Source organism: Tetrao urogallus (assembly GCF_951394365.1).
Source record: "Tetrao urogallus genome assembly, chromosome: 1".
In the NCBI taxonomy this organism is placed as follows: domain Eukaryota; kingdom Metazoa; phylum Chordata; class Aves; order Galliformes; family Phasianidae; genus Tetrao; species Tetrao urogallus.
Genome location: NC_136813.1, coordinates 80224516 through 80238873, shown reverse-complemented (window position 1 = coordinate 80238873; position 14358 = coordinate 80224516). Strand labels below are relative to the sequence as shown.

At 35.5% G+C, this 14358-nt stretch overlaps 1 protein-coding gene across 1 annotated transcript in view; it reads left to right on the top strand.

Annotated features, from left to right (window-relative positions):
* Positions 1–14358, top strand: part of DMD (dystrophin) — a gene marked incomplete at both ends in the record, with an annotated part of 1041552 nt that overhangs the window by 746829 nt on the left and 280365 nt on the right. Inside the window, one exon of the mRNA XM_079549062.1 lies at positions 12270–12387. Within this exon, the coding sequence (XP_079405188.1) occupies positions 12270–12387 (118 nt within the window). The remainder of the gene's footprint in view (positions 1–12269; positions 12388–14358) is intronic.

Genomic DNA, 14358 nt, shown 5'->3' with positions numbered 1-14358 from the left:
ATTTCTAAGCAGTAGTTAAGTCGTGACATAGAATTGGAAATTGAACAAGTATTGGAAAATATCCTTCCAATAAGAATAGTTGGAAATAAGTTTAAGATTAAATCATGAAGGACTGTTAGTGCTCTACCCTCAGACTAACCCATGAAGCTGATCCGCAATTGCTATGCCTTAAAAAAAAGAAGAAAAGCTTTGTGTGACCTCTTTCTCTCTCAGGTGTCCACATACATACACAGATGCTAGTAGTACTGCAATATTGTGGAGGTGCCTTGATTACAGATAGGCTCCTTGCAGCTGTTTTAAATGAGATAAAGCTGGGGAGCAGATGCAGGATTGGTTAAGTGGTTCTGCATTCAGTCAGTTGAGACTCATCAGGTCTCATTAACTCAGGCTGCTCCTGAAATGTGCCATACTGCTGAGCTGGCCCCAGAAATTAGCTAGCTGTGTTCACACAGTGCTCTGCATGCATTAGTTAAGTCTATCTGACCTAAGCTTGTTCTTCACTGAAGCAACTTTAGTGTCGGTACCCCATGCGGTATTTAATCCAGAATTCAGGTTAAATCATCCATAGGTAATTGGTAATTGACTGCCTTTCCGGAGTGCACAGCTCAAGTATCAGTTATTTGCTCTCTTGCATATCACTGCTTTTCCTATGCCTCCATCCCTCATACTCGTGCTCCTCTCCTGCTATTCGTTCTCATTCCTATTCCCTAGCCACCTCTCACCCATTACTTTTGTGCTTCCTTCCCCAGGTCTTCAGACCCACAAAATTGTGTTCCCAGGTTGTCAGCTACAGGCTGAGCTTTGTGCACTTGTGCTGAGCCTGAAGCATGCAGCCTTCCTGGATGAGGGCAGCAGCAACTGGCTACTAGGGTAGGATGGAGAGGAGAGGGACAGGGACTGCAACTCCCATTTTCACAGGGCTTGTGTCCACCCTGCAATGGTGCACCAGGCTCCGGGCAACCCCAGTTGGCTATGGAGTTAATGCAGGTATGGCAGGAGATGGTTTTGTTGTTCAGTGTAAGAAATGAATGTGATCACACTTTCAGGCTTTTTCAGGTTTAAGCAAATGTTAGCTTGCAGATAGAGCTGCAGTTTGGAGGTAGTGCGGTAAACATGCCATCAGCCAGAAATTCCATGCAATTGTATGAATGTATAGAAATCTCTCCTGATGCACCTCTTATGTGACTTCAGTTGTTTATGACAGGGAATCGTCCCCCCGAGGAGGAATCTGGATGATCTGATTTCCATATGCTTTGTCTCATGCTGTGAAAGATGGTTTGAAATGTTTTCCTTTGATCTACAGTGATGGTAGAAAACAACCAACCATCTTTTCTCGAGGGAACTACCTTGGCATATAGTGAATCAGTTCTGAGCATTTGTTATCTCTTAATGCCTACACATCTGCACCAGTGAAAGAAGTCTAAAACTTTACAAACTGGGTAAATTCATTTCAGATTTTGAAACTGTGTGTGTGTGTGTGTTCTGTTGTTGTTGCTGTTTTGAGAAACACGAGGTCATATTCAAAGAAGTTTAAAAAGCCTCATTTAGATCTACCCCTAAAAAAGAATAGTAAAGGTCAAATCCCAATGATTGTTCCACTGCTAAGAATCTGTTTAAAAATAAATAAATAAAAAATTACACATTTTTTCTGTTACTGTAGTGTTCATAATGTTCTATGTGACTGTTACTGGTATTGCTCTTCTTTGGCATACAATCTCAACGTTGCCCAAATTTCAAACTGACGTGTATGTGAATTCAGGTACCTCTATATTAATGGCTGCCATCCTCCATTCTTTGTGTACCCATCTTCAGTAAAGCAGCCTAGCCATTTTGTGCTTCCTTTGGCAGCTAGCTGCTGTTTATCTATTAGAGCAGGGGCTGTTTTTCTTCTGAACTTACCAACACTAGACACAGACTGAAAGCAAGAAGAGTGTCATGGCAGTAAGCTGGCATAGCAGCACTGGTACTGCAGCACAGATAAGAAAGGCATCAGTGGCTGATCCTATGTAGCCTTCACTAGCCTTTCTGAGAAAGTGGCTGACAGACTAAATGGACAAGCTGAGGCACAGCACTCAAACTTGTCAGTTCTTCAGAGTTTTGTTTTGCTTTGTTTTTAACAAGAATATATTATTCTGTCATAGATAAATAAACTGATGTTGCTTTTAGCTGGTTCTTCAGGGCTAAGTGGTAATGGCATCTGTTCTGCTTGTGTAATATTTCTCTTTTATTTCTTAGCACAGTTGTCTATTCAAGTTTTTATGGTCCTTGGGCCATGTTTTTAGAGAGCCCTTCAAGTCTCTTGGAGAATGGCTATAGTATACACCTCTGCATTTTTCGGTATTTGGAATGAAGCTATTTAAAAGTATACCCTGTAGGGGTAAAGTAGAAACAACAGAAATAGTAGCTTCCTAACCTTTGTTTTCTTGTGTTAATATTTCATAGCTGATGAAAGAGTTGCTTGCCTTCGCTTGTAATTCTCTAAATAAATAAATAAATCTTTTTGTCTGGTGGAAGAAGCCACTGAAAGAAGGGTGTTTTCGTAAGTGTAAGTGAGAATTTTTAAGCGAGTAGAAGGATTAAGGTCAAAAAGTTGAACAAGAAAGGTTTGCCAAGATAGATACATTTTTCAGCAACATAGATTGTAAAATACCTCCCAGTTTTGCGGGCTGGTATTTGCAGAAAGCCAGTGACCTCAGTCTGGAGTCCTTCCAGGATTTAGCTCTTGAAGAACTGCTTGTCACAATCTAGCAACGCTCTTATTTCCATAGAGAGATACAAATCATTAATTTTTAAAAATGTAACACATTTGGAAGCTCTTGTTTCCACCTCCCAATATGGCCTTTCAGTTGAACCGACTTTGTTATGATAACAGAAAAGGGAGAGACAGAGACAAGGGTCCAGATGCATCTTCACAGTCTCCTAGTTAATTTGGGTTTGCCACCCCTGGAGAATTGACTGCATCAATCCTTAGTTTATCCTTTATATGTTATGACATTTTCTTGCACTTTACTAGTTTACTGAGTAAAAAGTGAAAATATCACAGATCAGACAAGGGCAAATTTTCAAAAACATTAAACTTGAAAATAATTATCCCATAAGTTTATATATAACTGTGTTGTGCTTCACGACAAATCATGCGTCAATGCTAGTAAGATGGGGAGAAAAAAAAAGAGTCTTATTGGTGTGAACAAAGGAATAAAGTTAAAAATCATTGAAAAGCCCAAAATCAAGTTGGATTAACCGTTGAAGATGAACATTTTGTATTAATGAATTGTTAGCTGGCAGTGCTACAAGCCCTTGGGTTTACGAGAGGAGGTCTGTGAATTCAAAGGAATTACCTCTCATGTTGAAAAGCACTATAAAAAAGGATGATACACCTTCATCCTGTCTTCAGAGTTATTTTTTCAGCCATGACTGACACTGTTACAGAATGGAATTTAGTGGAATTTTAGTGTTACAGAGTGGAATTTAGTGTTCCCTGAACATGATCAGAATTTGTAATGCAAAGCAGTATATAACAGTTTATCATATAGCTAAGCCTCCTTTTTGTAGTATGAAGGAGAGCAGGCAATATGAGAATAGTCTAGATGAAAATTGTAGGCAAGCCTATGTCTCTCTGGAGCTATGAAAATATTTTCTACAGTTTTCATATTTAACAAAATGTAACACTAATTAAGGGTAAATAAAAATACCCTGGAAGAGGAAGTTTTCATTCTTCTGTCTCACTAGAAAGTTGACTATGAACCAAGCTTTCTCCAAAGCAAGAGAGAGTAACAGAACTATCACAAGTCACAGAAAATCTTGTCTGTGGAAAGACGGCGGTATTTCATAATTTATTTACAAATATAATATAGAGTAAGGTGTTTTCATTTTGACTTTTGAAGACTTTTTTAAAAACTTTTTTTTTTCATTTTGGCGAGGAATATTTATTATGCTTATAATATCCCAACAAATCCCCCTTCTCTTCTTCTGCAGGAATTGAAATGCACAAACTCCTTTCCCCTCAGGCCTCACTCTTCAGTCACAGAACAGAAACTGAGAAAGAAATTTGAAAATTGTTTTTCTTAATTATTGAAAAAGCCCATCTAAAAATCAGTATGTATGTCTATATCCGCTTGTATATACACATGCATATACATGTTTATGTATATAAATATACATATAAGGAACTTACTAGTTCCTACCTTTGTGCTAGAATTGTCTTTCCACTTGACAAGTGATTCTTTGTTTTCTATTTATATCAGATGTATTCTTGAGGCTGTCATTCAGATAGTAAAACCATATGCTCAGAAAAAGAAAAATGCTGATTTTTCTTTCACTAAAGTAGAATTTTGTGGCTCCTTTGCAAGCTAATAATCAATGTCTGTACCTTCTGCCTCCAACAGTGCTTAGAAAGGAAATGTATTAACTGTTCATGGCATGAGTTCCCCCTCGTCTGGAGAAGGAATGGCTCCAGTTATGTGCTCAAGTTTATGTTTAAACATTGCTCTCAGTCAGAAATTGGTGAAATATGTTTAAGTTGCATTATAACTGCGTGAGGGAAGGGAAGACAAGTAGGTCTGATGCTGATCTGAGGAAGTAGCACATGGAAAGGGAATTACCAGTAATGCAGGAGGAAGATTTGCTGCCTTTTTGTCTTGCTTTGTACATTTGCTAGTGGCTGAGGGTATCCATCTAGGCAGTGAGTCGCCTGCTTTCAGTGTCTTTCTTGTCCTATACTATTTAGAAACGTTCCTTACACCAGGCTGTTATGACTGGTGTTAGTATGCCTCTTCTTTTGACTTGGCAGCACTGCTTGGAAAAGACACCCATGACCTGAGACAAGACTGAGCTGATCAAAGGAGTGTTTGTGTAGTCTTGCTAGCCATGTAATGACTAGGCATCATTCCACACAGCCTACCTGTGGCTCAGTTTCCTTCAGGAGTGTCTACTTTTCACCTGCTTTTTGCGCTACAGAATTACTTGGGGGATTCAACTCAGCCACAGCTCCTACTTCAGTTACAAGTAGCAATCAGGTGTGCAGTGCTTAAATCTGTTTCTCAACACCTCCCCACCCCCCAACCTCTTACATCATGAAGTGCAAATTATATGTTCTGAGTGCTAAATGTGTTATTTTCAAAAGACCAGGGTCTCTGTGAAACCACTGAGGTAGGTTGGCATTAATAATTCAGTAATTCCTGCTGGCAACAGAACTTTAGATCTCCCCTTTAAAATTAGTTATAAAAGCAAGGCTTTCCCAGACCAAACTTTTAATAACCCATTTTACTCTATGCCGCTGTTTTTTCTTCAATTCCTCAATCTTAAAATCTTCTTGTATTGCAGTATCCACATAGTATACATTGCCTTACTTCCTACACTGTTAAAGAAATCAGAATTTTTTAGTTTCTACTTTTACCTTCTGTGTTATTGTTGGACTTGACTGTCTATATAGCTACTGAACAAAAAAGAGCAAATAAGAGCTGGAAGTAAAAGGTAAAACAAACTATCCTTAAACCAAAATTTGAAAACAACAACAACAAAAGACTGAGAGAATCATAGCTCTGGGTTTGAAATCTTTCTGAATAAGTGAGAAAGGTTTAGACATCAGAACTGGGCTTTTTATTCTGTCTGGTTCTTATCTTTGGAGCGATAATGAGATATGAATGAAAATAAGGATCTAAGTTACTTGATCTGGCTTACGGTTATTCCATTGTTTTTTATCAAATGTTGGTAAATAAGAACTGCTCAACACCTGCTGCTCCCTTCTCTGAGTTCACAATAAAAAACAATTGATGTAATGGCTTTAGTTTTTTGTTTTTCAAAAGCAAACCCAAACAAACTAGATGAAATCCTCTTTCTTCATTTTACCTTACTCTTCAGAGAATATTTGCTATGATAAGGCACCAAAGGAAAACTTATTTGGGAAATGATGCTGTGCCAATGTGTTTGTTTTCAGCAATTTACTATTACTGAAGAAAACTTCAAGTAAAAGTAGTCAAAGATTTCCAGAGGCTCTACCATAAACTTAGGAATTACCTCTGTATTTCCTGAGAGTCAAATATTGATTCAGGCTAATCTTATCCATGTAAAATTGGATAATCAGGGGGGGCATCATTAGTCAAGCTCTAAGCTTTTATTTCCCACAAAAATATAGTAGCTATTTTCTTAAATTATATTTTAAAAAGAAGTTAAAAATACTTGCTAGTGTTGCCTATGTTCATAATGTAATGAAATGTCTGTTCAGGACTGTTGTGTGCCAGGTAAATACACTTTCTTTAAAAATGTGTGACAAAGTTAAGAACAATTTACTTTGATTTTTAAGTGCATCAACAAATATGGTTTTCACTGGATCAGTCTCAGATAAAAAGAATTGGTACTGTCACCATAATACAGAAAACAAACCCCATTAAATCTAAAATGAAAGCTGCAGCTTTGAGAAACAGAACAGCTGTTTTCCTTTTTCTTCGTATGTTTGTAAGCACAGTAAAAATATCCTTACTCTGAAAATGATTAGTTATATGAGAGAAATAAAACAGCCAATTTTACAGATAACATTCTGAAAATGGCTGTGTGCTGAGAAACTTCTGTTCTGCTGACTAATATAGAACCTGGGGAAGCTCTGTACCTTCTAAAATTGGTCCCATCGATGAAGTTATCTTCTGTGATTCAATGTAAGGACATCAGATATCCTGGAACAGTTTTGCCTAATTATTTAGATAACCAAGTATCAGATAAACTTGCTTTCGTTTGCACAACGTTCATACTTCATTGCAAACAGAAGTAATGTCAAAAAGTCATCTTGTGTGGGGGGGAAAAACTTTAATTTCATATACAGTTCAATTCTACTCAGTTTTACTCCTCAAGCTGTCATCCTTTTTCAGTTGTGAATTCTTTCGTTTCATTTATCACCATGTTCTTTTAGTTGGATGGATCTCATAGCTAAATATCTGAATGTTTAAATGTTGTACCACTTGTTATATGTTCATCTTCAGCTTTGTTCCTTCTTTTTTCATACTTTCAATTCATATTTTGTTTTAGTCAAGCATTCTTGCAACTTGTGAAATTGCAGATTCTTTCAACCAAGGTGAAAAAAATTGCATTCTTTCTGTAGTTCAAACTCATTTTTTCAGGGATAACATTATAAAGAAGAGTTACTTGCTAGCTTGAGAATATCGTACAGTTTTGAGTGCCACAAACCACATAGACAAGCTTTGCAAATATTTGGAAAGTTTTATCCCTTTTTAGATACTGTTTTTCTCCTGAAAAGGGATAGGTTCAAAGTGTCCTTCAGGAATGGAAGTTCAGGAATGGAAGGCTTCACTTGTCTCATTGAGCTCCTTTGATTACCTCTTTCATCTTGAATTAGTATAAACTAATCTTTCAGTTTTCTTATGTTTTTTTAAAAACCTTTTTTTTTTTTTTTTTTTTTTTTTTTTTTAACTTTGCCAACAAGTAAATGGGTGGTGTTAATGCTTCAGGTGCTTGTGAAGTGTCTACAGAATTATTATCCACATCATTATCGAAAGTTAGCCTGACTAAACTTCACAACTGGTTAGTTGCCTTTAGCATGCATTCAGTGGTAGATCTCTCTATAAGAATCTAGTGCATTGCATCCTCAGGTCTCTGCAGCCTATTTTCATAGTTTGAAAATCTTCTCAGATGAAAGCTGAACTTTTGTTTGCTTCCATCTTTTTATTTCTGAGGCTAGGGCACATCCTGCTTTGCTAGACCTGCTTTGAGCATGTTGCTGTTATTTTGCAACTTATGTCTATGCCTTTGTTTTCTCAAGTTGATACCCATGATGGTGGTTTGTGAAAATGGAAAAAAAAAAAAAAATCTCAATGGGCAATCTCAATGGGCCTTGGCTGACTTGATGCTTCCCAGTTAAGGATTATTCCTGTACTTGAAAACCACTTGTGAACTTGACCCAAGCTGAATGTCCTTTTCCTCGCTGACTGTCCCATTTGTTGATGCAGTTTTAGAGCAGTATGGTTGATTTTCACAGGTGGTGAAAGTGAGCAAAAGAGAGGGTGAGAGTTCTCCTGTCTCCAGCCATCACTGTGGTCTAATATTGTTGGTCAAAGTGTGGAGATTTAATTACTCTTCTCTCTGTTTGGCTTGATTACTGAACATCAAAAGCATGTTGCACTTCTTGCTGTCAGAACTTTGTGGTATGTACCAGAACTCTTAAGTTGTGCAAGTATAGTTCTCAGATATTTATAATGCCACCAACATATTTTCTTGATTTACTGTCACAAAAGGCATACAAAAAGTTCCACGCTTTTCATGTCTCTAGTGAGACTCCTGATACTTTGTCACTTGTGGCTTTCCCACAGCATCACTAATAGTGTTGATATATTCACAAAGCCAGTGGTAGGGCTGTATAGGCAGTTTTTGAGTGGGCCTTAAGTGGGCATAAAAATAAATACTCATGGAAAACATAAGCTACAAAACTTACGCAGGCCATACTGCCCCATCTGTTAATGTTTTGATTTCATGACAGGTACCAGTCAGCTAGCAATTCTGGTGAATAGTAGGTCTAGCTCTTCATATTTTCTTTAAATTATACATGTTTTGGAGGGAAAACACAAACCAGCTAATAGCCAAAACAAAAGTTGTCTTAAAAAGAAAACTACACTGCATGTAAGTACTTCAATTATTTCGTAATTTTGTTTTTAATTGCAGAGAGTACATAAACCATCACTTTCTCTCATATTCCTATACTGCTTAGTGACAAGAAAGGAAATTCAAATTGTGCTTGGGTGGAATAACTTCAAAAGCCAATTTTGTTATGCAGATGAATTGTAGGTGTAGCACATCTACATTTCTGAAATTGTTAGCAAGCATTTTTTCCAAAGCTTTCTCTCTTTTTAGGTGTGTATATAACACATTGTATTTAGAAAATGTTGTTTTTGGTGAAAGCTGTCATGGCTATACAGTTTGGTCAGGAAATAATTGCTTCAATTTTTGTTTAAGCTTAAGATTTAGATTCTAAGATTTTTCAAAAGATGAGCGAACCATTTCCACAATGACTGTTCTGTGGAATTTTGCTTTTCCTAAAAATAGCATCACGAGTTTGCGGGCAGTGAATAGGATTTTAAGAAAAATGTATTTTACCTTTCTTCCATTCCTGTATTAATTGTTCAAGACTGGAATTACCTTAGTGGTCTACTAGTTCATCTCATTAAGCATGGATGGTAGTGATTATATTCAAAGCATCCCAAATACTTGAGAAGTTTTAGTCTTTGGTTATGTCTTATTTGGAAAATGGTGCTTCTAGCTTACTTAATTGAGAGGATCTGCCTAAATCTCTTTTTTGACCAAACATTTTTTTATTTTTTTTACTTACACACTAGTAGCTTTCTTAAGTCTTTTTTTTTCTTAAGAAAAAAAAAAAAGAGTGAATAGATATCCACTGTACTTACTGTACTGTTTTATTTTATAATCTATGTATTATAAAGCTAGAGAATATTTAAATTATTAATCTCAAACCGTGCAGTTCTACCTAGAACTTGTCACACTTCCCTTCTTTCAGTTTTTCAGTTTAGCATTTTTTCAGTTGCTGATTTATACAATTTAATCTATTTCTTAACCTCCATTTTGTGTAAAGAAATCATAAAAGTTAGAAACCTGAAAATTAGGTTTTTCTTTCAAGCAGCTGCTGTCCAAAAATGTGGAAAGATTGTTGAAAATGAATAGCATCACTTTCTGACAAACTGTAGACAGGTTTGATGACTGACTCTCATCGTTCCATTACTGCACTGTCTCCAAGCATGTTATGCAGGCATTCATAGATATATGGAGGAAAAAGAAAAGCTCTTTGGTGTTTAACGATGCATTTTTACAACTAAATGATCCATCATCATCATTTATCTACTTCTGTTAATCTATGTTTATTATTTAACATCAAATTATTGATTAAAATATGGTCTATAATATTTAGCAGTGTTCATTTTTGTGCGCTTTTTTTTGGAACATCAGGTAAATGAGAGTAAAGGGACATTATATGTACATGATCAGAGGTGTTTATAGAAGAAAAAATACTCATGTTGATGACTCCCTAAGTGTTTGTACTAGAGCTTGTGGTGTCCTGATGAGGACTGGATAGATCTGAATTTAACTTGTTTTGAAAAATCTTTCATAATAGCTTAGCTTTTTGTATAATCCATTTTTAAATTACACAGAACAGCATTTTTAACGTGCTAACATTTATTATCAGAGGCATCTGGTCTTTTACATCTGGAATGCATCCACCAGGGTGCTACTGTTAATGGGCTTTTCCTCCCATAGCTGTTGTAACAACTTCTAACAATTTCCAGTAGCTTTGAGATGAGGATCTACTTTTATAGCGCCAAATATTTGTTTGAATTTCTGAAAGGTTTCATAAGTATCTTCATATATGTATTGCTGCTTAATTTTTTTTGCTGTTTTTGTTTTACAGTATCCCATCTAATCCTTCACAGTTTTTCCAGTTTTTCCCCTGAATTCAAGTGGTAGTGATCTTTTATTGAGTGTTCATCAGAGAACAGCAGACACTTTCTTCTGTGTTGCAAGCACAGTATGTAATGTCTACTTGGAGACTCAGGCTGGAGCAGATAAATCATTATATTTAGTATACAAAATATGAAAAATGGGGGACTTTAGGGAACAATTTGGGAGTACTGTAGATGTAAGACCATAGAATAATGTAATTTGCTGGCCTTCTTCTAAACAGTTTCTAGGTAGGAAGAGAGAAAAAGAGAAATATTACTATGTAGGCCGTGTAATTATCTGAGAATGTTGTACTTATTTTAATGCTCCTTCTGCACAGTCCATTTTGGTAATGTGTATAATGCAGATGTTGTTAGGCTGCAATGGGACTGCTGCTGCTATTGTAAAATTCATGTCACTCATTAACTTGTCTTCTTTGAAAATGGAGTTTTGAAGGCACATAGATATCTAGAAGTAGTAACTGCATCAGTAGATTTTATTTCTTTTTCGTGAGTGCTTTCACTAAGGAATGACTTCTAATGAGAAATTTCTTCTATCCTTAATTACGCAAGCTGCTGCATTAACTTTCTGTATGTTATCCAATCAGTACAGAAGAAAAAATACCACCCAAACTTTTGGGTGTGAGTTTAGAAACTAGATATAATAGATCTTCAATGAACGTCTGTTACTGTGTAATCACTCTGAGAAATAAAAATCCTTCACTTAGCTTTGTTGTGAACTTCATAGTTGATATACCATACCTGCCATACTCTTGTATGTGTTCTGGTGACCCAGAATTATAGGCAGAAACATCATCTTGTCATAATTTGATAATAAACTTTGCTGCTTCCAACTCCTAATTCTGAGAAGGCTAATGAACATCCTTTCTGGAAGCTATGTGACAGGGACTTGAAGTTGCTACATTTAGTCAATGTCTTTTAAATACGTGCTTGGGTAATTCTTATCTGGGAAGCCATTTTACTGATTCCTTGTTTGCTGCTCCCTATTCTTTCAGTAAAAGTTAAACTATATATGTGTAAATTCCTTGTGCCTTACTTTTATTAGGTTTTTATTTTTCTTGTGTCTTGAAGTGTTGCATTTCAGTATTTGTTACATCCTGAAGATTGTGATTCATTATTCTATTATTCACCTTTTTCTCTTTGAGTAGCTCTAGATCCACTTCTCCTGTTATAGTCAGGTTGCCTGGGCTCTGTGTATCTTGACTAATAGAAATTACTGTGACCTGTAATTACTTTTCTATTAGGTAAGGTTTAAAGGCAGAAAAATCAACATTAACAGTCTTTTGCTGGCTTTAAACCAACAGATAGTAATTGAATAATCTTAAAATATTAAGAAACAAACAGTATTAATTAGATTTCATGAGTTTTTAGAGAAATCCTGCTTAATATGCTAATAATGTAAATTCTATCTTTTTGAAAAGAAAAAAAAATTGTAAAGTCTATGAGAACGTTATTCTTTCTGTGGGTTTGCAGAGGAAAAGTTTTATGGTCGTGCTCGCGTAATTGGATGGCTTAAAAATTAAGAATGATTGTCATTTTATACTTGGTTTTATAGCTTTCATTTGTAATGATTATTACAAGATAGATCTGATTTTACATACATATAAATATATATATGCTTTGTATGTATATGCTCATAGAAAAAGTAATGACCTAGACCAAATTCTTCATTTAATTTAAATAGCAGAAAACGATTCTGCTATATGTCAACCTGGCATAGAAAAAAGTTGCTAAATGTGGTCTTCTCAACAGCTCTACATGCTTTTTTCCTTGTTTATTTTTATATTTCTTTGCAACTAGGCAATACTACAAGATCTGGAGCAAAGACGTCCCCAGCTGGATGAACTAATAACTGCAGCACAAAATCTAAAAAACAAGACGAGCAATCAAGAAGCCAGAACAATAATTACTGACCGCAGTAAGTGATGATTCTGCTATCATATATTGTTTCAGGTTGTATGAAAGATACTGTAACGCTTTGTATGCATAGCATTTTGTAGACATGTTATGCATTTGATCTTAAAAGAAGGGTTCCATTAAGAAACAGTTCTCACAGAGATTTTCTGTGAGTAGGGCAAATTTGTGTGAAGTTCAGTGATTACGGATTTTAAAACTTCCACCTACAATTTGATATTGATTATCTTCATAGTTGAAACATGTTGCAGAAAATATTGCAGAAAATATAGAATGTGATCACCATAGGCAAAGAAATACCTTTATTCTTAAAAGAAGACAATGGCAACATCAAACAAAACAAGCAAGCAAGCAAACAAACAAACAAAAAAGAATTCATGGACTATAGCTATGGGTTTGTGAGAAGCTTTCAGTTCCACACCTGTAGTACAGCAGCAACCTCTTTCATCTCTCCTCAGAAGCCTGATAATGTACACTGGGTTTATTAGTTATTCAATTGTGATTTCCCTTTTCAGAATTAACCAACTAGCTGTATGTAAGCTAAAAAAAAAAAAAAAAATAGATGAAGTTTCATAAAAATGTTTGTGGAAGTATTGTTGTTACCCTTGGATATTTGCACCTCCTTGTTTCCTTCAGCATAGGATGAAATGCACACATCCAAGATCATGCTGTAAAAACAGCCACTTGTGGCAGATTGTTCTATATCTTTGGTTGTTAGTTTGGCTACTTAGGACTAAAATACAAGAAAATATCTTATGCTCATAGAGCTGTCCTGTAGAGCCTAGAGAAGACATAGCCAACTCACTGTGGATCCAAACTGTTCAGTATATCCTGTTCAGTATATATTCCTGGTCTGGAGACCAGGAAATTGCTCCATGAATCTGATAATACTGAGGCTGTAGATATAGGCTAAATTTTTCCATTCCCATAATTTTAAATAAAATATTTTTCCCCCTTTTTTTCCTTTTTTTTTCCAGTTAGTTTATAACTTTCCATAATGTTTCAAAACCGTATTGCACTGCTCTTATGTTACATAAGAAACTGTTCCTTTTTGACATGTAATTAATTTTAGAATCACATACTCAGTTGAATTCAGATGCAGTTTGTATATACACCTTAACTTTTCAGAGCCATTATATGTAGAACTCCCATCAGCATTTTAATACATGTTTTCATTTTTAATTCTGAGGCAAGTTGTCGGAAGATAAGAACTGCAGACTTTACATGAAATGCAAACATAATTCCTATAAGCTCTCATGAGAATTGTATGCATGAATAGATTTCTTTCTGTTGGAAAACTGCACTTTGCTTTAAGTGAAATTGCCTTCTAAGATAGACTAAATGCTTCATTCTCATATAGTAAAAAAGGAAAGCAAGCTATCAAACTGTAAATCATGAAGGAATATGTGGTAACCAAACTATATTACAGCTTCCAACTTTGGCTAGTGGTGTGGTGAATTTATTTTATGTAATGGTTTCTTAGATTTTATATATAAAAATTCTCCAAATTATTAGTTGGTTTTGAGCCTAAGGTACACAGGATTCATTTTTGCTGTGATGTAGCAGTTCATCTTCTCTGATTAAACTGGAAATATCCTTTACTGCAAATCTGCAATTTATGATACAGTAGAAAAAAAGTCATCTCCCTTTATGGTTTTTCAGGTATGTGTCTTGCTTTTGTATACCATCTTCTATTGTTATCCTGTTCTTAATGAAATAATTGAAAAATGAACAAATTAGAAATACATCTGAGTTTCTGAAATGGAGGAAAGTAAAGTGTGACCAGGAATAATTTTGATCCAGTCTTCTGAGATGACAAACTATACTCATTACATTTTTGTCATACTTAATCTATATTTGTATGACTGTAGGTATTATACTCAATAGCTATTTGATACTTTTGAATTTTAAAGAGACTGTGATATTTCCAGGAAGAAAAATAACAAACCAAACTTCACAATATGGCACAAGCATT